Below are 25,414 nucleotides of genomic sequence, written 5' to 3' on the forward strand. Positions count from 1 at the left end.
GTGCCCCTAAAAAATTTAAATGTAGAAATCAGAAGAATTAAAAATTCTTGTTCTGATAATTCTAAATTTCCTGCCATCTGACTTTAGGTATGATGCTTGTTCAATGTCTTCAAACTGTGGTTTTTTGTTTGTTTGTTTGTTTGTTTGTTTGTTTTTGCCTTTTAGTATGGTTTATAGTTTTTTGTTGAAAGTAGACACGATGTACTCGGTAAAAGAAACTGCAGTAAATAGGATTTTAGTAATGTGGTGGTAAACTGTCAGGAGAAGGAAAGTGTTCTCTAGTCCTATGGTTTTGAAGGCCCTATGCCTCTGGACTGTGAAATTTACCACTGCTTTTCAGGTTTTTGTTTTGTTTTGTTTTTTGTTTGTTTGTTTGTTTGTTTGTTTGTTTTTCTTCTCTTAGGTGGGACAGAATGGCTGGAGGGACCTGGAGTTGTGTATTTCCCTTCCTCTGTGTGGAAAACTAGAGGGGCTGACATTGGTTATTTCACTGTTCCCAGGTAGGTTAGACTTTGATAAAACCCCCAGAGATTAGGTTCTGTAAAATAGTTCCTCCTGAGTGCAGAACTTGTTAAGAAGAATAGAATGCTCTGAAATATTTCATAATCTTTCTTTTTCCCTCCAGCTGGGAGCATAGTGGGATTTTCCTCCTTTATCCACTGTGAGAGTCAAATTGAACTCCTAGAGATAAATGTGGTCTCTCCTATGATTGGTTCCACTGGAATTTTTACTTCTCAGTTGTATACACTGAACTCCCAGCAATTTGTCAGTTATAATCCAGGGTTGCTTTTTGTTGTTGTTGTTGTTGTTGTTGTTGTTGTTGTTGTTGTTTTTACCCAGAACTGGCTCCCATGGAGGTTTTTGCTTTAGTAAATGGTGATTCTCTGCATCCTCCATGTATCTCTCCAACTTGGGATGGGGCAGTGATTTGCCCTGTGACCTCACTTCTTTGCCAGACCTAAAAAGAGGCTTTTTTTTTCCTTCAATTTGTTCAGCTTTTTACTTGTAGTTAAAATATAGTGGGAACTTCTAAATCCCTTAAATGCCAGACCAGAAATTGGAAGTAAAGCTGGAAATTTTAGATACAAAATTATTGTTGTCTTTTGGGCCCTCCAGGTCTACCATATATCTCGTGTACCAGCTGAGTCCATAGGTAAATCCACACCAATACTCACCCCCCCCCCCACCTACACTACCAAGCATCCTATAATACTCATAATCCCATGTACACGTTTGAGTTCTTCTTCAGAACATACTCAGATTGAATACCAGCTGTGTATCCATTTGATTTTTTTTGTGTTTGGCACCTCTGTGTGATTGTTTATAATTTATGTACAACTTTAAGCAGTTACTATTCTGATCTCCTTGAGAGTTTTATGAAAAAGCATTACAGTCTTCGGGGAGATTTTTTTTTTCATTTTTGGAAAATATATTTTGTAAAGGAAACAATTTTGAAAGAAGTGATTGCTAACAAACTCTCCATGCACTCATGACACATCTCCAGTAATTGGCTTCCTTTGGATTTGAGCTCATTTTTGGTAGGAGAGATGGAGGTGGAAGGAAAGCAGAAGGTTTAGAAGGTGCCAGAGAGGAGGCTGAAGAAAACCCAATGTGAGGAGGAAGCTAGAAAGAATCCAAAATGAGCCAAACAATGTTGTCTTGAGAACTATTGACAAAGCATGAAGAAAGACTTTTAAAATTTCTTTTTTAAGCATTTATTTCTTTTTTTTCCCCCCAAGGTTTTATTTAAATTCCAGCTAGTTAACATACAGTGCAATATTAGTTTCAGGTATAGAATTTAGTGATTCATCACTTACATACAACACCCACTGCTCGCAAAACGTGCCCTCCTTAATCCTTATCGCCTGTTTAACCTATTCCCCCACCCCCATTTATTTCTTAAGGATATGATAATCCATTAGATTATTAAATCCAAATACACACACTTTATTTCTCTCTTTTACCCCTTTAGGGAAGATAGTTATCAGATGGTCAGGTTTAACCTTTTCATGCTATTTCACCCAAATTTTGAAAATATTAGCTTGATTTCAAAAATGTATTTTCTTTGAATTATATAATAAATTTAATATCTGTGCAAAAAACATGTCATGGTTTGTATGTTATATTATTATAAATACGATACTAGAGTTTTTTTTCTTCTAAATTAACTTGGCATCATTTCCTCTTTAGCAAAGCTGATTTGCTATGGATATTTCATGGGGGAAATGTGAAAGCGGGATGGAGAAGCCATAGATATTTGAAAAAAAACCTTAACCTCTGTCTCACAATGGAAAAAAAAATCTTCTCGATAATTGAAAGTGCCAACCCCTCGTCTCCTCATCTGTGAGCATGGGAGTTCAAAGCTAAATCATATTATTTTAGGAAAAATCAATAGGTCTCATAAAATTACCAGTCTCCTCATGAACACAGAACAGTGTTTCTGAAAGAAAATATGATTTGTTGCTCTGTTCTATATGTATATTAATAGAGATTGATGAGAGATGTAGAATAACCAGAGAATTCCTTTGCAGTGCCTGATAAATCACTTTTCCTCCAATTGTGAAAGGAGGAATTTATTTCTCCTTGTAGAACTTCCAGAGTAAATTTCCACTGGCTTCTCTAGCACCCCAGATGTAAGAAGTATAACCCAAGCTCTGTTGTTCAGTATAACTTTCAGTCTGTCCCTCTGGGCTAGACACAGAACAGGCCCCAAACACTAATTGTGCTGCATGGGTCATCTCCTCATCACTCAGAAAAAGGCAGCAGTCAATAGGAAGCCCTAATGACAGTCACAGGATAGCCTATTAAATAAGAAACATTGGACTAGTGTTGAGGGTTTTGGGGCCCCATAGTAGATATTATACCCTTTGGATTCACCATCTATAAAACAGAAATGGTGTCTTTCACATATTAATTATAATATATGGAAATTATGAACAAATTCCACGGAAATCCCTCCAAACTTATGTTGGTCATTGGCTTCTGCCTGCTTTCCTAACTCAGCTATCCCAGATTTCTGTATCTTTTCTCTGGGAAAAGTGGAATGGCAGATAATGAATGGAGGGATGGAGAGGGAACAAATTAGGAACTTAAGAGTTTCCACCAATTAAAAAATTGATTCTTCCCTCAATGCCAGCATATTTGTTACTAGATCATCTCTACCAGGCAGTTCAGCATAATTAGTTTATAAAACTAGGCTTTTGTGTCAGATAGATTTAGGTTTCAATCTAGGCTCTTCCACTTACTGTGGGGTCTTAGGCAAGCCATCCATTTTTTCAGGTTCAATTTATCAGTGAAATGAGGCTAAGAATGCCTTCGTTAGCTTATTTTCATGATTAAATGAAATTAATAATATAACAGGAATGCCACATTCATCCCCAAATAAGTACTCTGTGAGTGGTGGTGGTGGTGGTGGTGGTGGAGTTATTGGTTGTCTTTCTTTGGAACTCATAGCCATCACGTGTTTTATTTCTTTTAACATTGTTGGGGGTGGGCCCAGTGCCCATTGTGTAAGCTGGTACAAAAGGCTATGGGTCTGCAGCAACGAAACACCTGTTTTCATTATTTTTCAAAAATGATTTTTGTCTTTGTAAAGTTCCTACTCATCTTTATGAACACAAGTTGATTTGGAGTCATGACCCTATATCTTATAGATTTCCCAGAGGTTTAGTACATAGATTTATTTTAGGTCATGATTAGCTGGTTGTCATACTAACTACCCAGAACTTTGAGCAAAGGTTCCTTCCTGACTAATCTGCTGATAGAGCCAGAGAAGCCATTCAATTACATTGAACTGAGCTTGTGTTGCTCATCTTTCACTAAGTAGTAATACCTGTGACATGAAGTGTGGGTTCTGAACTCAGCAAAGTTCAGTTGCTTGGGAGATCATGGAAGCTATGAAGCTTTAATATAATGAACAGTGTGGGAGCCAATGTCCATATAGAATCCAGAATCAGGGAAGTAAACCCATCAGCTTTCTCCAGCTTTCCATAGCTCCATCTTCTTAGAGGCTTTATTGGTAGACCTCAACTCACACTGGTTCTTGAGCCAATACTGGTAGGGTCATGAGGGCTTTCAGCAGATTAACCCCTCACCTATACCACCAAATCAAGGGTAGGCTTTTGGAGAACTGGAATGCAGTCTTGAGTTCAAAACACTATATCCATAGTAAAGTTAGCGGCCAAGCATTCCTTTATCCTCTGCAATGATGGCCAAAGTTGACTGAGTTAAAACCATGGCTTCCCCACTATTGATATTTAGGCTTTCAGTCCTCTCTCTGGGGCCCTGGTTGGATATGGTAAGTTAAGAGTTCCATTTCTTTCTCCTAGAAACACTGAGAGTTGATCACATTCCCTCTCTGTGTCTCAATTAGCTTCCTGGAATGACCCAGAAGAGGGAGACTTCAAATTTCAAGATGATGCTACCCACAGTATATTCTCTTTTGATTTTGAAAAATAATCTGCCAATACACTTATAAATGATATTTACATATGAGAATAATTAAAAGCCATCTGGGCAGCAGAAAAGAAAAAAAAGGATGGAAGGAAGAGGAACGCAAAGCGTCCTCTATACAGCTGCCACTATCAATGACAAATACACTTGAGGCCACTTAGCCCAATGCCCTGCCTCCACTATAGGTCAACTCAAATCCATTTCATAGCTGGTGTTTTAGCCATCCCTGAGTATACTGATTCCATTGTTTTTGCTTACTCATATACACAACTTCATCTTCAGTTTTAAATAAACATTTTCTTGATGCAATTTCATCCTATTTCTTTCTTGGTTTGTTTTTATGAAGACGGGGATCCTGCAGCTTGGAGATCTTTTACTGTGGTGTGGATCTTCAAAGTCTCCCTGCAGAGTGAATCCCTGAGGCCTGGTGGCAGGTCACAACCAGTTTCCTTTGTGGTGATATATCCTTACAGAAGATAGGGTGACTTGACAGTCTGACAGACACTTAAAGTGTGAAGATGAATAAAAGATACATCACTCCTGATGGGTGTATATATATATATATATATATATATATATATATATATATATAAAAGCTGTCAGTCGATGTAAGCACTATTCTAAAAACATGCAGTACCATATCAGTGCTAGAGGGTGTTGGATATAAAAAAAGAGTTGGCAGATGGACAATTTTTGATAGGTCTATGTGGATGTGAAAACCAAGCTGAGAAGGAGTTTGTTAGTCTTCATCCATTGCCCTGCTTTGAAAATCATATTTGGAAGCATTAGCTTTCTTTCTCTTTGACTTCTCTCAAGCCCCACATTATTAGCCAGTAGGTAGACTGGATCATGATCTAGGGGTGCTATGTCTAATGTGAGTGATGACAGGCAGGAGATTCTAGCCAAAATATATTACTCACTGTTGTTACTTTGCCTGAAATTCTACCATTAGAACTTCTTGTTTGGAGAATGTACTACAACTCAGACACTGGGAAAGAAAAACCTTCAGCTTATTTGAGTGAGGATTGATTTTCAGACATTTATGATTTCAGGGCATTAAGGATTGTGGGTCAGCCAGAAGTCCAGGTAAAAAGGCAGAAAGCAGAGAGTCAGAAGTCACAAAATTTCAATATTGTCTACTTCACACTCTCATAGAAACATTTGAGGACATTCATCCAGCCTTTGTCTGGTACATGAATCTGTTTCAGAACATCCCCTACAAGTAGTTTGTCCAACCACTTGAATACCTCCAGCGATAGAAAGCTTTTTTTTTTTTTTTTTTATGAAATTGACTTCGTTGTTAGGCAGTTCTAAATTGTGGAAAGTTCTGTGCTGTAAGAATCCCAGATCTGCCTCAAGCTTCCATACTATTAATGTTTGTTCTTCACACAATTACACTGCTTCCTTATTCCCACGAAGGCTCTTTGGAAAGGTAACAGTAGCTTTCTTGATGCCCTACCCCTAATGCAACTTCTTCTCCCATTACAATATTCTTTAAAGGAAATAGGGATAGGGATAATAGTGAGCAGCCAACAGGAGAAAGAACAAATGGCTCATGGCCCTTCAGAATCTCTCATAAAAAACCACACAAATAAAATGTAAAACACTTGACAATGTCAAGTGTTGGCAAAGTGCATTACTGAAATACTCATACACTGCTGATGGGAATGTAAAATGGTATAACCACTTTAGGAAATAGTTTTCAGTATCTTGTAAAGAGTCTTACCACATGACTTACTCCTAGGTAACCCAATAAAAAGTGAAAATATATGTATGCACACAAACTTGTACACTAATGTTTACAGAAGCTTTATTTGTAATGTTCCCAATCTGGAAACAACCCAAATGTTCATCAGCAAAGTGAGACATGATGTAGTGTATCAATACAATAAAATATTTTTGGAAGTTACAGAGAGGGAGAGAGGCAAACCGTAAGACACTCTTGAATGCTGAGAACAAACTGAGGGTTGACGGGGGGTGGGGGAGAGGGGAAAGTGGGTGATGGGCACTGAGGAGGGCACCTGTTGGGATGAGCACTGGGTGTTGTATGGAAAACAATTTGACAATAAATTATATTTAATATAAAAAAGGAAATAAAAGGAAATGAAGTACTGATATATCCATGATCATGAATGAACCTCAAAACTATGCTGTGAAAGAAGCCAGTCACAAAAGACCACTTATTGTATTATTACATTTATATGGAATACCCAGAAAAGACAAATCTATATATATTGAAACTATATATATTTCAAATGTTGTGGTGTTTACACAGATGTATGTATTTATCAAAACTCATTAGCTGTATATTTTAAATTGATGAATTTTATCGTGCGTGAGTTATACCCCCAATATCCCCCCAGATTTTCTTTAAAGCCAAGCAGAGGCTAGATTTCTGCAAAGTCATGTGACTTCTGGTCCCTTTGCATCCCCAGTTATTCTTTGGTCAGTCCAAGTGTCAATGGCAGCAGCATCCTAGATTCCGAGTTCATCAAGAACACAGAAACACAGGGGCGCCTGGGTGGCGCAGTCGGTTAAGCGTCCGACTTCAGCCAGGTCACGATCTCGCGGTCTGGGAGTTCGAGCCCCGCGTCGGGCTCTGGGCTGATGGCTCAGAGCCTGGAGCCTGCTTCCGATTCTGTGTCTCCCTCTCTCTCTGCCCCTCCCCCGTTCATGCTCTGTCTCTCTCTGTCCCAAAAATAAAAATAAAAACGTTGAAAAAAAATTAAAAAAAAAAAGAAGAACACAGAAACACAAGTGGAAAGAACTAAGACTTATTGGAAATACGTCCTATTAGAAATATGAGAGAAGTAGACATGACTTTGCTGAAATCTGGGACTGAAGACAGAAGGGCTTTGCAAAGGAGGTATTTTGAGTGTATTATAAGAAGGGGCCACACATACAATGAGAGTATGTTCTCACCTGTGATGAATGTGAAGAAGGGAATTGTTTATGTCACCTATAAACTATTTCCCTACCATATCTGTACTTAGAATGTCATCAGAGTTATCAGCCCTTCTTTTTTCTTAATTAATTTAATGTATTTAATTAAATACAAGTTAGTTAAAATACAGTGTAGTAGTGGTTTCAGAAGTAGAACTCAATGATTCATCACTTCCATAGGACACCCAGTGTCCATCCCAACCTTAATGCCCATCACCCATTTAGCCCATCCCCCCCACCTCCCATCCAGCAACCTGCAGTTTGTTCTCCATATTTAAGAGTCTCTTATGGTTTGCCTCCCTCTCTATTATCTTATTTCACTCAGCATAATAACCTCTCGTTCTATCCACTTTGTGGTAAATGGCAATATTTCTTTCTTTTTGATCACCAAGTAATATTTCATTGCGATATATATACATCTTCTTTATCCATTCATCCATTGACGGACATTTGGGTTCTTTCCATACTTTGGCTATTGTTGCCAATGCTGCTATCAACATTGGGCTGCATGTGCCCCTTCGAATCAGCATTTTTGTATCCTTTGGATAAACACCTAGCAATTGCTAGGTCATAACATAGCTCTATTTTTAATTTTTTGAGGAACCTCCTTACTGTTTTCCAGAGTGACTACACCAGTTTGCATTCCCACCAACAGTGTAAGAAGGTTCCCTTTTCTCTGCATCGTTGCCAACATCTGTTGTTGCCTGAGTTGTTCATTTTAGCCATTCTGACAGGTGTGAGGTAGTGTCTCATTGTGGTTTGATCTGTCACTCGCTGATGATGAGTAATATTGAGCATCTTTTCATGTGTCTATTAGCCATCTGGATGTCTTCTTTGGAAAAGTGTCTATTCATGTCTTCTGCCCATTTCTTCACTGGATTATTTGTTTTTGGGTGTTGAGTTTGATAAGTTCTTTATAGATTTTGGATACTAACCCTTTATCCAATATGTCATTTGCAAATATCTTCTCCCATTCTGTTGGTTGCCTTTTAGTTTTGCTGATTGTTCCTTCACTGTGCAAGAGTTTTTTTTTTATCTTTTTTTTCATGTTTATTAATTTTTGAGAAAGAGAGAGAGAAAGACAGAGCATGGGTAGGGGGAGGGGCAGAGAGAGAGGAAGACACAGAATCCAAAGCAGGCTCCAGGCTCTGAGTGGTCTGTACAGAGCCCAATGTGGGGCTCAAACCCACAAACTGTGAGATAATGACCTGAGCCAAAGTCAGATGCTTAACTGACTGAGCCATCCAGGCACCCCAGAATCTTTTTTATCTTGATGAGGTCCCAATAGTTCATTTTTGCTTGTATTTCCCTTGCCTCTGGAAGCATGTCAAATAAGAAGTTGCTGCGGCCGAGGTCAAAGAGGTTGCTGCCTGTGTTCTCCTCTAGGATTTTGATGATTTCCTGTCTCACATTTAGGTTTCGCCCATTTTGAATTTATTTTTGTGTATGGTGTAAGAAAGTGGTCCAGGGTCATTTTTCTGCATGTCACTGTCCAGTTTTCCCAACACCATTTGCTGAATATCCATTGGATATTTTTCCCTTCTTTGTTGAAGATTAGTTGGGCATACATCTGTGGGTCCATTTCTGGGTTCTCTTTTCTGTTCCATTGATCTATGTGTCTTTTTTTTGTGCCAGTACCATACTGTCTTGAAGATTATAGCTAAGTAATACAGTTTGAAGTCCAGAATTGTGATACCTCCAGCTTTGGCTTTGTTTTTCAACATTATTTGGCTATTTGGGATCTTTTCTGGTTCCATGCAAATTTTAGAATTGTTTGTTCTAGCTCTGTGAAGAATGTTGGTGTTATTTTGATAGGGATTTCATTGAATGTGTAGATTGCTTTCAAACAATATTTGTTCTCCCAATCTATGAGCATGGAATGTTTTTCCATTTATTTGTGTCTTCTTCAATTTCTTTCATAAGCTTTCTATAGTTTTCAGTATACAGATGTTTTACCTCTTTTTTTGAAAAATTTTAAATGTTTATTTATTATTTTGAGAGGCAGAGACAGAGCATGAGCAGGGGAAGGGCAGAGAGAGAGACACACACACAGAGTCCAAAGCAGGCACCAGGCTCTGAGCTGTTAACACAGAGCCCAACACGGGGCTTGAGCTCACGGACCACAGGATCATGACCTGAGCTGAAGTTGGGTGCGTAACCAACTGAGTCACCCAGGTGCCCCTGGGTCTTTTACCCCTTTGGTTAGATTTATTCCTAGGTATCTTATGGTTTTCGGTGCAGTTGTGAATGGCATCAATTCCTTGATATCTCTTCCTCCCGCTTCATTATTGGTGTAGAGAAATGCAACTGATTTCTATATGTGGATTTTATATCCTACAACTTTGCTGAATTCATATATCAGTTCTAGCAGTTTTTTGGTGGAATCTTTTGGGGTTTCCATATACAGAATCATGTCATCTGCGAAGAGTGAAAATTTGACTTCTTCTTTGCCCATTTGGATGCCTTTTATTTTATTTTATTTTTTTTTAATTTTTTTTTCAACATTTATTTATTTTTGGGACAGAGAGAGACAGAGCATGAACGGGGGAGGGGCAGAGAGAGAGGGAGACACAGAATCGGAAACAGGCTCCAGGCTCTGAGCCATCGGCCCAGAGCCCGACGCGGGGCTCGAACTCACGGACCGCGAGATCGTGACCTGGCTGAAGTCGGACGCTTAACCGACTGCGCCACCCAGGCGCCCCTGGATGCCTTTTATTTTTTTGTTGTTGTTGTTGTCTGATTGCTGAGTCTAGGACTTCCAGTGCTGTGTTTAACAACAGTGGTGAGAGTGGGCATCCTTGTCGTGTTCCTGACCTTAGAGGGAAAGCTCTATTTTTCCCCATTGAGGATGATATTAGATGTGGGTCTTTTATATATGGCCTTTATGCTGTCGAGGCATATTCCTTCTATCCCTACTTTCTTGAGGGATTTTATCAAGAAAGGATACTGTATTTTGTTAAATGCTTTTTCTGCACCTATTGAGAGGATCAAATGATTATCCTTTCCTTCACTAATGTGGTGTATTACATTGATTGATTTGTGACTATTGAACCAGCTCTGTAGCCCAGGAATAAATCCCACTTGAATTGAATTCAATTTTCTATTATCTTGTTGAGAACTTTTACATCTAGGTTCATCAGGGATATTGGCCTGTAATTCTCTTTTTTACTGGGTCTTTTTCCGATCTTGGAACCAAGGTAATGCTAGCTTCATAAGAATGAGTTTGGAATCTTTCCTTCCATTTCTATTTTTTGGAACAGTTTGATAAGAATAGATATTAACTCTTCTTTAAATGTCTGGTGGAATTACCCTGGGAAGTCATCTGGCCCAAGACTCTTGTTTGTTGGGAGATTTTTGATAACTGATTCAATTTCCTTGCTGGTTATTGGATTGTTCAAAATTTCTGTTTCTTCCTGTTTCAGTTTTGGTAGAGTGTGAGTTTCTAGGAATTTTTCCATTTCTTCCAGATTTCCCAGTTTGTTGGCATATAATTTTTCATAGTATTCTCTTAAAATTGTATTTCCGTGGTGTTGGTTGTGATTTCTCTTCTTTTATTCACGATTTTGTCTATTTGAGTCCTTTCTCTTTTCTTTTTGATAAGTCTGGCTAGGAGGGTTATCAATTTTGTTTATTCTTTCAAAAAACCAGCTTTTAGTTTCATTGATCTGTTCTACTGTGTGTGTGTGTGTGTGTGTGTGTATTTTCTTTTCTTTTTTTTCTTTTTTGGTTTCTATATCATTTATTTCTGCTCTTATCTTTATTATTTACCCTCTTTTGCTGGCTTTAGACTTTATTTGCTGCTCCTTTTCTAGCTCCTTTGGGTGTAAAGTTAGGTTGTGTATTTGGGACCCTTATTGCTTCTTAATATAGGCCTGAATTGCAATGTACTTTCCTCCTAGAACTGCCTTTTCTGCCTCCAGAGAGTTTGGACTGTGGTCTTTCCATTTTCATTGGCTTTCATTCATTTTTTATTTCTTCTTTAATTTCCTGGTTAACCCATTCATTCTTTATTAAGATGTTCTTTAGTCTCCATGTATTTAAGGACTTTCCAAATTTTTTCTTGTGGTTGATTTCAAGTTTCATAGCATGGTGCTCTGAAAACATTCATGGTATGATCTTGATCTTTTTGTACCTATTTAGGGCTGATTTGTGATCCTGTATGTGATCTATTCTGGAGAATGTTCCATGTGCACTGAAGAAGAATGTATATTCTGCTGCTTTAGGGTGAAATGTTCTGAATGTATCTGTTAAGTCCATCTGGTCTGGTGTGTCATTCAAAGCCATTGTTTCCTTGTTGATTTTCTGCTCCAATGACCTGTCTATTGCTGTAAGTGGAATGTTGGAGTCCCCTACTATTATGGTATTATTATCAATGAGTTTCTTTATGTTTGTTATTAATTGATTTATATATTTGGGTGTTCCCAAGTCAGCCCTTCTAACAATAGCTCTTCCTTTCACTTTTCTTTTTGCTTTAGACAAATTTCAGGCAGCTAAGGAGACACTCTCCTTGAAAGGCTTTTTATTTTTGATCCAAGTAGACTTGTTTTGGTCTCAAGTCATTAGCCTTGAGAGGGAAGAAGACTTGCTGGATGTTTCACATTCATGTTTATTTGATATTCCCAAGCTTATAAAACAGTTATGATCATTATTACTTATTTTACAGGTGAGAAAATTTAAGTATGTGAGGTTAAAAAACTTGCCCAAGTTCTCCTAATACGTGAAGCTAATACTCCATACTATAACTACAACCCAGGTCTGACTCCAGAGCTTGGGCTGTTAACTGACAAACCCTTCTAACTCATATTCTTAAAACAATCGATATCATTGATTAAATCATTGTTATAAGCCAGGTACTGCAACAAGCAGTTTGCATACCTTACTTTAGTAATTCTTGAATCCCCATGTCTACGTGGGCTTACTACAGCGGAGTGTCTGGCATATAATAGACATTCAGTCAAGATTTATTATATGAATAAATGAATAGCCAATGGTGGTAGATATCATTGGCCCCATCTTATGATAAAGAAAAGGAAACTAAAAAAAAAGAAAGAAAGAAAGAAAGAAAGAAAGAAAGAAAGAAAGAAAGAAAGAAAATGAAGCTCAAAGAGATTAGTATGCCTAAGGTCACACAGCTCTCAACTGGCAGAGTCCAAAGCTTACCAGACTGTGTCTGTTCCAGTGTCAGAGGGTTGGAGAGTGTCAGCCAGTGAAAACAGAGCACTCTAACAGTAAGAGCACAGAATTAAGGTTGCTTATGCTGTTTGGGATGCCAAAGAATCCCATCTCTTCTTACTTTCCTTTTCCCATCCCCTAGGATCTGTCCCACTGTAGCCTGATTCCACTTGGAGCCCAACATCTGAGAGGTAAGTGATTCTCCTGTCTTCACATAAGAGTGGTTGAAAATATCATATTTTAAACAACTCCTGTTTGGATTATTTTGCATCTGTTTTCTTTCTAAGTTTGCTAGATAATTGTCTTGACCTAGGGCCTAGGCTAAACTGAAACTCTTCTAAAAAACTAAACAACCCATTCATCCAAGCAAAGTACATTCTCGAGGATCTCTCAGTCTTCTCAGTGCTCTGGCTAAGGTCATTGAAGTGCAGGACTGGGACTGAAGTATTGCCTGCAGAGCATTAGTCCCATAGACATAAATCTTTGTCTATATTTCTATCTGGTTAACTCAAGAATCTCAGCAAAAACATGCTGAGATACACTGGAGCAGGGCTGGGTTTTGCACTCACATCAAAGAAAAATAATAGAAGTGATATATAGGGAGTGGGGAAAAGTAAGACTACCTTTGCTAATATCTAGTTTTAACTATGGCTGTCATAGGCAGATATTATAAATCCAACAAAGGGTTACTGAGCATCTCTATATGTAAGGAAATATGTTAGCACTTGTGGACACAGAAATGAAATTGGTTAATTCCTATCTTGATTAGCTCATAGTCTAGTAAGGAAAACAGGCATATAACAATTAATTACAAGTGATATGAGTGTTGCAAAGAAGAAACACTAAGGCAAGTTATATGTTAAGTGAGTTAGCTTTAGCTTAAGCCATTTGTTCCACACCAAGAGACTTGGGTAGAATTACCTTCCGCAGAATCCCCAGTTGGAAACTGGAACTGGTAAGAAGGATATTCGGTACCCATGTTATATCCATAACATCTAGGGGCAGTGTCTGCAGAAAATATGATATTGGGTGGCTTCTATCACCAATGTCTGCTGTATGCAAGACAACTCATCACAGCTACATTGCAATACAGGTTTTACAGATGTGGAAACTGAGGCTCAAAGAGGTAACTTGCCCAAGGTCTCACATCTTTGGCTTTGAATTCAGATTGGGATTTTAATCTAAATTTTGTCTAAATCCAGAGTGAATGATTTTTTTCTATTGGTTCAATCTATTTCCAGGACATAATGTTATGAGCAAGAGTTGAGGATTCTAGTCCAAGATCTAATACTAAACAGTTGTATGTCCTTAGACAACTCTTTCCTTATCTGTTGGAGGAGGTGTTAAATACACACCTTGCCTACTTCATAGTTTATCAAAATGACAATGAGATAGGAGGAGAATATTTAGATCACATAGAATTCTCTGCATATATGTGGGATATTCCCAATTATTATTATTTTTTTAATGTTTATTCATTTTTGAGAGACAGAGCATGAGCAGGGGAGGGGCAGAGAGATAGGGAGACACAGAATCCAAAGCAGGCTTCAGGCTCTGAGCTGTCAGCACAGAGCCTGATTTGGGGCTTCAACTCACGAACCGTGAGATCATGACCTTAGCTAAAGTCAGATGCTTAACTGAGCCACCCAGGTGCCCCTAGATGTTATGGATTATTGAATGACATTAAAAGGTTGCCTCTGCACTATATAATCCCTGTATTTCTTGTTTATTCATCATCAAGGCTAGGAGGGAGAGAAAGCCTGACTAGGGTTTGGGATTGGAACTTAGCAATAAGACTCATAAACATGACCATGACCCAAATCATTTTCCATTTCTTGAGACTGAAATTCTTCATCTCTAAAGTTGATACTTTTCTCTAACTATTGACTATTAGGAGGCTTCTTGTAATTGAAAAACATGATATAAACTAAATTGCTTATATTAAGTTTTCTCCACCTTGAATAGGGCTGCAGGTTGCATGCACACCACAAGGACCTGGAAATGCAAAAAATGTTTAAATCTAAGTGGGCTAAACTCTGTCAGCTCATCAGTTGTAAGTGGTATTCAGCACTAAGTGAATTGCATTTAATGAATTAAAGATGAAAGAGACAGCAGGGAGCACGAATGCAGGAGAAGACCTTTCATTTCAAATTTAAAGGGCTAATTTTATGACTATTTGAGATCTGCAGATCAGAATTTTTCCACTCTTCCCCTAATTGTTTACTCAAACGGCATGTACTATTTGAAATGACGGGGGCGTTGGGAATGGACAGAGAAACCCAGCTAATCCCTCAAATTGATAAACAAGTCCTACCATACGTTAGCCACTGAGTCCTCTCCAGGAATAGGAGCTTGCAGATAGACAGGCAAGATGGGTTAGGTTCAGGTTGACTGTGAATCTGAGGATCAGATTCTAGATTGCAAACTCTTAGTGTCATTGCCCACATTTCAGCTGTGTCCTCAAGCAAGTTATAGAATCTATAGCTTTGAAAAGACTAGGTCATCCTTACGATGCCTTCTTATCTTATTCTCCCCACTCTAACTCCTCACCAGGTGGTAATCCTAACTCTGCTTACATTCCTCCAATGATGTGGAACTCATAAGTTACTTTATGGAGACACTCATCCCATCTCCACCCCCACCCTCCCAAGTGCATTTTCAGTTAGCTCCTTCCTTGTCCTTGAGGATAAGTAATCTACATGAGAGTCTTTCGGAGACAGTTATACATGTATCCCATTTCCTCCTTGCCCCTTGATTTAACTTAGTATCTTAGTGCCTTGGTTTCCTGACCTGGAAAATGGCAGAATTGCAGTCAATATTGAATGAAATAATGAATGTAAAGTGGTTTTTAAGATATTTGAATCTTTGTACACATAGAGAGTGAAGCTCAATGGGACTGGGAAGCTAATAATTCCTTTTTGGTTGCTCTTTTAATATCTTCACATATTGATTAGATGGTGCTTAGATGGGTATGATAACAGCTCAACCCAGCTTTATTGAGATTGTCCCAATTTAAAATGTTTTATCACATTGTTCTTGTAAAACATAGCAAGGTGCACATTCAGTTATGAAAAATATCCTCTCAGACTGCTTTATTTTTTTTTAACTTTTATGTTATATATATTTAACAAAATAAAATATAAAATATAATAATTACATACTTGCTGAATTTCAGTTTCAGAGCTTCAACAGTAGCTTAATTCCTACATTATGTGACAGCTGTGATATTTAATAATCCAAACCATCCTGAACACTTGTCCATGTTTTATTTTAATTCCAGTACAGTTAGAATAAAATGTTATATTAGTTTCAGGTGTACAATATAGTGATTCAACAATTCTATACATCGCCCAGTGCTCATCACAACAAGCGCCCTCCTTAATCCCCATTACCTATTCACCTCAGACTGCTTTCTTGAACCTAGAAGTAGCAGAGAAGTCTTTATCAGGCCCCATCACTTATTTTTGATTGCAAAATAACAAGATTACCAAATGTATGGGGCTTAAGGAAGAAGGGAAAACAGGGGAATGAAAAGCTAAGAACTCGCGATAGCAAGGCCTGCCGGCCCTTCTCTCAAGTCCAGACCACTTCTACTGAGACTCGATGCCCCTGCTTGCTTATTCAGCCTCCTCTTGTTTTGACAAGATTTTCATGACTCGATTCGATCTTACTTTTCTTATCCTAATTTCATGTCAGACTACTCACAGAGATTCTTTTGTTTGTCTTTCTCCTAGCCCCACCTATGAACACAGATTTATATAAGGCTCGCGGGCCCAGCACTGTGCAAAGTGCATGGGGGTTCACAGGAAAGAGACTTCTTCCTGGAGGGGTCAAACAATGTGTCCTTCCACAGCTCAGGGAAGGGAGGTATTAATAAGGGCCCGGGTAGTGAGAGGAAGCCGCATCAAGGAGGCTGAATGCGAGCTGGGCATAGGAAGAAGAAAGTAATTGGCTTTCCGGTGAGGGGAGAGAGCTTGAAAGCCGAAGTGAGCAGGATTACATGTTTAGAAGTGGAAGTAGGGGCTTCGTTTCCTTATGTGTAAAACGCAAATCATTATACCTACTTCACAAGACTGCTGTGAGGATTATGTGGTCTGGTAGAGAGATGGCAAATACCTGTTCAGCATGTTGCATTTATTCCTCCATTGTCTGTGGCGAACACTGGCAGTGCTTTACGGCATTCTACCAGTGAGCCCGGCCCCAGGTCCAGGACACTTTTAAATAAGGCTCCAGACAGCTAGTACCAGTTAGAGTCTATAAGCTGACATAAATTAGGCACTGAAGAAACGACACGTATTATTACCGCAAATACCCACACAATGTCCGGTACGACTGGATAAAAACAACTTGTCCTTTCCATTCCTATCAAGTACAAATGCAAAACCTCTGCATTCCCGGTATGTCAGGGGCCCACCATGAAGGTTTGAATGAGACTCAGAGCCAGTCCTGCTGTAGAGGTTATCTGCCATATGTTGTAACATCTCTTGTGAGCTGTAAGTTCTAAGCGCACTTGATCTTCAGGAGTTTGCAAACCTCCTACTTCCACTGAAGTCATCATTTCACCACCCGTATAATGTCAGTACCACTCAGGGGCCGAGTTAAACAGGCAAGTACAATAAAGAGGCAAAATGGAGTCTCTCTTTGGGGTTTTTCTTTGACTCCATGTAATGCTTTTTTATATTTTGATAACTATTGATAATACTCTGTGACAGTGTTATGATACCTGCCCAGTGGCTCATCTTGCCCTCCACCACCCTCCAGGTCTTTTCCTTCATATAAAAAAAACTCACCCGTTCCTTCTAGGTCTTCTTCTCTGCTGCACTGAAAGAAATGAATGGTGCAAATGGGTCATGTATTGCTTGGACAATCAGAGTTCTGGCCGGTGACTAAACAGGGACATTCAGCCCTGTGTTATGGCTGCCAGCAGGGACAGTAGGCAAAGCGGAGTAGGCGGGGGAAGGAGGAGACAAGGAAACATGATCTTAGGAGGAATGGTAAATAGACTCATGGAGCTGGAAGGCTGCTGGAGCAAGTGTGGCTCCTTAATGGAGTTATGCCCATTAGAAAGGAAAACTGGGAAACTAACAGGGGATACTTGTAGGGAGCATTCATGACATGTGTAACTTCATAAGCAGCTAGGCCATGGGTCCAGCAGAGCCAGAAGAAAGGTTGAAGGTTAAAGGAAGGTATGAGGTCTGAGTCATAGCAATGGCCAGATTGACCCCAGCTGGGCTGCTGCTCTCTCTCTAATATGGGGATACATGGACGGCTTTTCTGCCCCGCCCCCCACAGGCAGAGCAGAGCATTACAAACCTCCTAGCAGGAACCATAGAGACTGAGAGCAAGGTCAGCTCAATTGTGACCCTCTCTCTTGCCCCCAAGCCAGTTACTTTTCACCTTGCCTGAGCCAGCCCTGCACTAGCCCATTGTTTGCATGCGACCATACAGACTCAGGCAGAGCCTTGGAAGGAAGCGATCCACACATCACACACCTCAGGGGCCACTTTTGCAGCCAAATATTTTCTACCTTCAAAAGTGTAGATAGTGCTCAAGCAGAAAGGATCTTTTGAGAGTATTAAACCTAGGGTTTCTCAAGTGTTACCAGAGAAACTTCTGCATCAGCATCATCTGTGGAGCTTGATTAAAATGCAGATTATCTGGTCCCATCCCAGACCCACTTAATTACACTGTCTAGGGGTGAAGCCCAAGAAGCTGCATGTTAAACTCCCAAGAGATTTTTATGTACCCTGAAACTTGAGAACCTCTCAAGTCAGAGGTTCTGTGTGGTCAGTCACCCAAGATTCCCAAGGTAAAATCTGAAGACCTCTTACCACAGAATCATTTGAAGTGCCTATAGAAAATTCAGATTTCTGGGTCTCTTCTTAACTCTTCTGAATCAGAATTTCTTATGTGTGATAAAATTTGAGAAACCCAATTCCTTCATTGTACAGATACAGGAACTGGCCCAGAGAGAGGAAGTGACTTGCCCAAGGTTGTCAGTCTAGATGGTGGCAGAGCTAGGGTCACATCCAAGTCTCCAGACAAGTCTAAACAGTATGTCCCTGTGGTTACCTCTTGAGGATTGTTTATGTCTCAGTTTAGCTCTCATGGCCACAAGTTCCCTTACTTGTAAAGTCTGGAGTTCAAGGGTAAAAATGCAAGTGCTCTGGGTAGTTGCATGGCAATAGGTCAAAACTTCTCCAAAGTGTTGGGTAGAACAGCTTGAAAATAAGGTATTGTAAGGTCACAATGCTCTATTATAAGCAGCAAGGTACTTCAGGCTCTTCTCCAAATGGAGTTTCAAGGGACTCCAGTACGGATAGTTTCATATGCAGGGAAACTGTCAACCGTGTCTTTGAGCCAAATGGAACACAAACACCAAAATGGCCTGCCTGTAGAAGTTTACTAGACCTATTTTTGTGTTGTTGTTTTTGTAGGTGAAATACATACCAATCAAGTAAAAGCTTAAACGTATGCAGTTTTGTGTCAGATCTGGTTCAGGCTCACTAGTCTGATTTCTGAAGTCTGTGCATTTGAGGTCCCAGCTCAGTCTGCTTTATCTCCAAACTGGCATGCTTTACCCCATGATCTGCTGGGACAATCTAATAGAAGGCCACTGACCTCTAAAAGGAGAGCAGTTTCCAAAATGATAAGACAAGATAGATTTTCTTAGAGGGATTAAGCAATTGCCATTGACAACAGCGCCGTTGTATAATTTGCATTGGGCAAATGCTTACAATTTTAGCGAGTGTTTCACCAATGTTACATAATTAGAAAAATTAATGCTCTGCCACCTTGAATACATAATTCCGTAAAGAAACGGGAGACCTCGACAGATAGTCTGGAACTGCTGAGGGTCAAAGGAAAGGGCAGAAAGCAGGAACAGAGAAGTTATAGTCATACTTTCCAACCAACAGGGGAGCTTGGTAGAGAGAGCCATATCCCTTATCTTCAATTCTGAAATCAAAAAGCTCTGTAAAATGGAAGATATTTTTTCATTAATTTGGTGTCAAATCTGACCTAAACTGACATAAACCTAGTCTTGATCTCTTTTAGTATGACTATTTAGACATTTATTTTCCTGCAGAAATGTTAATTGCCTAATTACAGGATGTTTTCCCAGATACAACTGGGAGTGTTATATAATAAGCAGTACATATTCCGTGTTACCTTTCAAAAATTCAAAAAAAAATTAAATTCTAAAACACAGCCAGATAACAGACTGCGGACCTAGAAAAATGATAGCTAACGTTTATGAAGCCCGTGCCGTCTGCACGAAGCTGTGCTAATCTCTTTTCATCTCATTTAATACTTACAACACTATGAGGAAGGTATTAAAATCACCTCCATTTTATTTTAGTTTTTTAATTTTTTTTAACGTTTATTTATTTTTGAGACAGAGAGAGACAGAGCATGAACGGGGGAGGGTCAGAGAGAGGGAGACACAGAATCTGAAAGAGGCTCCAGGCTCTGAGCTGTCAGCACAGAGCCCGACGTGGGGCTCGAACTCACGGACCGTGAGATCATGACCTGAGCCGAAGTCGGCCGCTTAACCGACTGAGCCACCCAGGCGCCCCAAAATCACCTCCATTTTAAAGTTTGGAAATGGATTCTCAGAGAAGTTAAATAACATTCCAGAGTCACGCAACTTTTGGCCAAGCCAGGATTTGGACCCAGGCCAGTCTAACTCTAGAACCTACATGCTAAACTCTTGCAGTCTACTGTCTGAGAGAGAGGAACAGTTGTAAAGAACAGTGTGAGCTCTATGGGCTTTATGCAGAAGTACAATAGGTTACCACCTATTCTATGTCATTTGAATGCCTCCTACTTCCAAATGTGTCCTCTCCCCATTCTTACTCTTCTATGATGCTATAATATGGATTTATTCCTTGAGGTTCATCTGGGTGGCTTTTCTCACAGGGACTACCAACACCAGAAATCCTCTGGGCAGCTTGTTAAAGTATAGATTCCTGGTACCTACCCCAGACCTATTGAATAGAAGACCATCGAATAGGAATTGTTGGGGATTAAGACCAAGTTGATTCTTATGCACATTAAAATTTGAGGAAAAAGTGAATGCCTTGAGAAAGGCCAATCATTAACCTTCATTAATTAATTAACTAACATCTTACCTTTCAATTGACACCTAGCTAGACTGGCAGCAATAAACTCATGGATAGGCACCTGGAAAATAGAAAGACTAGATTGGTGAGTTATGGAAAGAAAGAAGGAAAGAATATGACAGTATCTCCCTACTTTTGCAATATGCGATAAAGGAAGAGCCTCACCAACGGTATTGTTACCTGCATTGAAAAAATTGGGGGAGCATCTGTCTCTGTCTCTCTCTGTCTCTCTCTTTCTCTCTGCCACTCAGAGTACCTATCTACTGTCTCATTGATATTCACCACACCCTTCTGAAATAGACAAGATAGTCATCCTCATTAGATGAAAGAGGAAATGGAGACCCAAATGAGTTCTTCTGTGTCATCCCACTGATTAATGCTAGTCTTTGCTTAAGTTTCTAGCCACCAATCTTACACAATTTCAGTCTTCCAATAATCTCTTCCATAGATCGAGAGAGGAGAAGCCATCAAACCTAAAGAATCAAGTTTTACGTTCAAGGATACACATTTTTGCCCTCTAGTGGCCGATTTTGATACAATTAAATGGTGTGCTACACAAGGGAAGGACCATGAGAGGAATTATGCTGCACAAGAGTTCAACTGATATGCCATATGTTTGGGGTTAGTTTTTAACTTTAATGGGTTGCTTTATTCTTATTATCAATGCAAGGATAACTGCTAAACATTTTGATCTTTATACTTCTATGAATACCGTGTTCTTGTTTACTAAGTTTCCAACTTCACCTCTTCATCTTGCCTGTGGCGGCTTAATCATCTCCATGACAACCAAATGTGACCTTAGATAAGGACTAGGAATCGAGAAAAATATGGATTAACTGCCACTGCAGCAATCAGATCGCCACAGCAATGCAGGATTGGGGCGTTGAGGTTCAGGTCCAACCAGTGATTATTCCAATGAGGACTAAATCCTCTCTAGAGAAGCTTTTCTTTCAAATTTCAATGCACATTTGAATCACCTGGAAAATCGGTTTAAGTGGAATACTAATTCAGTAGGTCTGGGGTGGGACCTAAGAGCCTGCATTTCTAACGGTCTCCCTGGTGATGCTTATGGTACTGGTTTCCAGATCACATTTTATATAGCAAGGGGCATGAGCCCTCATCATGCCCAAGTAGCTTGTACAAATGAACACATTTGTGGTCCTGGAGGAAGTGCTGTTTCACACAGCAGTACTGATGAGCATGCAGCTCTGATATTACGTACTTGTGTGACCTTGGGTAAACATCTTTGCCTTTCTGGGTCTCTGTTTTCTCATTCATAAAATTCTGAGTTTGCCCTGGATAACCTCTAAGATCACTTTGGGTTGTAAAATTCTTTGATTCGCTGATAAAAAAGAGGTACTTGAGAATCAAAGGCTTAGTTTGAGGGCAAATTTACCCTATATTGTATACAAGGGGTGGGTGGGGAGAGAAATCTACTGTGACTTTTGTATTTGTCTTCTTAATTCCAAATCCTCTATGTGTCTTAAGGTAATTTGTCACTTCTGAATGTGCAGAACATTGACATTCTCCATGAGAAGAGACAACATTGAGTAGTGGACAACAATTTTGGCATCTCTCCAGTTCAGCTCTCAGTGTCCCCTTGTGACTGCTTCATAGCCAGCAGTTTTGGCTACTTGCTTCTGATACTATCTTTCTGATAACAGAGGAAACCCTACTGTCTGCCCATTGGTTTCAAATACTGGCACTCAGTTCTCCTTAGTCTCACTTGATTCCAGAAGGTACAATGGAGAAGTACACAGAGACACCACCTACCTTGCAGGTAGAGCATTCCTCTCTTCAGGAAGAAAATCTGTTTCTGCAGCCACAAGTACAGCATCTGACAGAAGAGAACCCTGAACTGAGGGGCCAAATCATGCCTGCCCTGGCCACCCCGTTGATGTCTGTACCCTGCTCACTTGAGCATCTCTCTCAGTTTCATGGTGACCCTGACAATCTCTTGACGACTGTCAAGATCCCCAATCCTGCAGATGATGTCCAAGTCAAGTTCTTTTTAAACTACCTAGCTCAGCAGATGGAAAGTTGTGGGGTCATATCTGGGCCTAACCAGAGCACTTTGCTGAAACAATATGAAAAGTTTGTTTTTGAGTTCCAGCAATCATTTGGTGAGCCTACAAAACAGGAAACAGACCCCATGAACAAAGAGGACAACTCCTCTCAGCAGAATGCTTCTACTTTCAATCTCCTTGCTCAAAATCTGAGCTGTAATGAAACCCATCAGAGTGACCACTTCCAAGAGGGACTAGCTGACTCCATCCAGGATGAAGTGAGTGACACAGATATGATGGACAACCTTCCAGACCTGATCACTCAGTGTATTCAGTTGGACAAGAAACGTAGTGACAGGCCAGAGCTCCTACAGTCAGAGACGCAGCTCCCAGTGTTGGCTTCCCTGATCCAACACCAACCCTTTTCCAGCCCCACAGATGTATCAGCCAAGGAAGAGCCTATACAGTTGCGTGGAAGCCAGCCACCTCTCACCCCAGCCAAACGAGCCCGCCAGCAAGAAGCTCAGCTGTGCCTCTACTGCAGCCAGGCTGGTCACTTCACAAGAGATTGCCTTGCCAAACGTTCTCGGGCCCCAGCAAGGATAAATAACCCAAATCGCCAGTAAGAGAGCCCAGGCAGGTCACTTTGTAAACCTATATCCCTCTCACCTCCAGCCTTATTAATTTATATCCCGCATTAACATTTCAAATACAGGTGGGGAACTGTGATACCACTTCATAGACAGCCATGAACTTATGTGATTCTGGGAGTTTAAATAATCAGATCTTGTTCATTTGGTGACCCATCACCAAACCAAACCAAACCCAACAATGATGAAAACAATTCGCAGGCACTCTCTGCATTTGGAACCAATAACCCAAGAGTACTGAAACTCTGTAGGCAAAACTGGCCAGTCTAAGCCAATGAAAATATCCCTGGAAGTACACTGGGATCTCCATTCCCTCCAGTGAATGAGATCTGGGTTGAGTTTGTTGGCCTAAGTCTTCTGGGACTAAGATTAGGCCCAAGACTTTCACCTTCACCCTCATTGGTCTATATTCTAGTTCCCTGTTGGTTTAAGACCTTCGGTTGAATTCCTAATTGCATCCCATATCCTACCAACATTTTTATTTTCTTTTCTTTTTTCATATCCTACCAACATTTTTCTACTGGAGGCTGGAACCTGCTCCACCTATTGAAGAGAGGCCAGCTTCAACACAAACCAACCCTTATGGAAACACAGCTCTACTACCTTTCAATACAGCTATGTATTTTGTTGCCATTTAAAGACTTCTGCTTACCCAAAAAACTGGATCTCTTGGCTATTGACTAACCAGATGGCATGGCCTTTTGAACACTCTGATTGGAACTGTTGGTCCACTTCCTTGAGAACTAGCCTTTCAGGCAGGTACATGTTTTAGTAAGGCCCTATTAATTCCAGATTCCTCCCCTCTTCCTCAATAACCTTTTTTAGGTTATAGTATGTCTAATAGCCAAGTCAAAATGATCTAGGATAATGACCTCTGACAAATATTTAGTGAGAGTTGGGGAAGGAGTCTTATCATAATTACTATGTCTATTATACCTGGCAGGTAAGGGAACCTAGCTAAATAAATCTCCACTAAAGACATAGAGTCAGACCCTGTAGTAGTTTCTGACTCCATAGGCCTTAGTGTGGTCACCATTTGGGATCACTGCCCAAATGTTGAGTTCTATACCCTTATGGACCACCTCTGGGGAGCCTCATCTAGTTGAGAATCTCGAAAAGCAATTAATGGTAGACAATTCTCTGAACCATCCCATCTGAAAAATCCTGGGGCAAATATATTAACAGCATCCATACATAAAACTTAAGAAGAAGTGAGGGTTTGATTGCTAGTGTTGTGGTTTTAGCACACAGCTGCTCTGTGTATGGATTCCTAATGCTTCTGAACAAAAGTAGTGCCATGTTGGAGAGACACAATTTTCTAAAATGTTACGGATGTGCAGTGATAATTGATGTTTGCTGGTAATCATCAGTCCTCTGTTCCTTGCTTCTTGGTGCTGATGTATCCCCATATTGGATTTCATGAAGAAAAATCAGTAATTCCTAGCAACCATCAAGACCTCTCAGAATATGAAGCGTCATTGTACTCTGGCCTTGTTCCTGAAGAATGATACTAACTTTGACCGTGCTTAAACCCAGCTAAGGCCTTACTGTTTTCATCCTGTAGCACTAACAAATAGATCGTTTTGTCCATCACTGCCTCGCTAACCACTGTGCAAATCCTTATTTGCATTCACAAGAGGTTTCCTTTATCAACAGTTTGCTATACATCCACCTTACTCCATATGCTCTCATAACAAGGAGACCAGTTGTGCCAAGAAATTCCCATGTGGTACTGGGCTTGTATGAAAGCCTCTGACAAATAGATCTTTTCGAACTTTAAGTGTCTTGCAATTGCCTGGAGGTATCCTGATCTAGCACCACCAATTCTGTAATAAAGAACTAACCCAATAGCCTCCAGTCGCTTTCCTTACTGACCCCAGTATGGCCCCAGAATGCTGATGGTAGCTTTCAGTTGGCTTCTTCACAATCTTTCTTTATATTAGGGATACAATTTGTCATTGTGTGCTCTCTCACAAAGATGCATCACCTTATTTCTTGTTTGGACCTTCCCTCTGCAGCAACATCACCTTCTTCTCCAAAAAATCTTCAGTTTTCAGAGCCTCTCAGA

General features: G+C 39.9%; 1 protein-coding gene across 1 annotated transcript; it reads left to right on the plus strand.

Annotated features, from left to right (window-relative positions):
* The first annotated feature begins 383 nt into the window (after positions 1-383).
* RTL4 (retrotransposon Gag like 4) lies at positions 384-23,816 on the plus strand. The gene is made up of 3 exons (XM_045471788.1): positions 384-500; positions 12,710-12,758; positions 22,179-23,816. Exon 3 carries the CDS (start codon positions 22,435-22,437, stop codon positions 23,320-23,322), a length of 888 nt encoding a protein of 295 aa, XP_045327744.1. The 5' UTR covers positions 384-500; positions 12,710-12,758; positions 22,179-22,434; the 3' UTR covers positions 23,323-23,816.
* The last annotated feature ends 1,598 nt before the right edge of the window (positions 23,817-25,414 follow it).

This window comes from Leopardus geoffroyi, chromosome X (assembly GCF_018350155.1).
Source record: "Leopardus geoffroyi isolate Oge1 chromosome X, O.geoffroyi_Oge1_pat1.0, whole genome shotgun sequence".
In the NCBI taxonomy this organism is placed as follows: domain Eukaryota; kingdom Metazoa; phylum Chordata; class Mammalia; order Carnivora; family Felidae; genus Leopardus; species Leopardus geoffroyi.

Coding starts and splice junctions, on each gene's coding strand:
- RTL4 (XM_045471788.1), top strand. CDS start 22,435: ATGGAGAAGTACACAGAGACACCACCTACCTTGCAGGTAGAGCATTCC.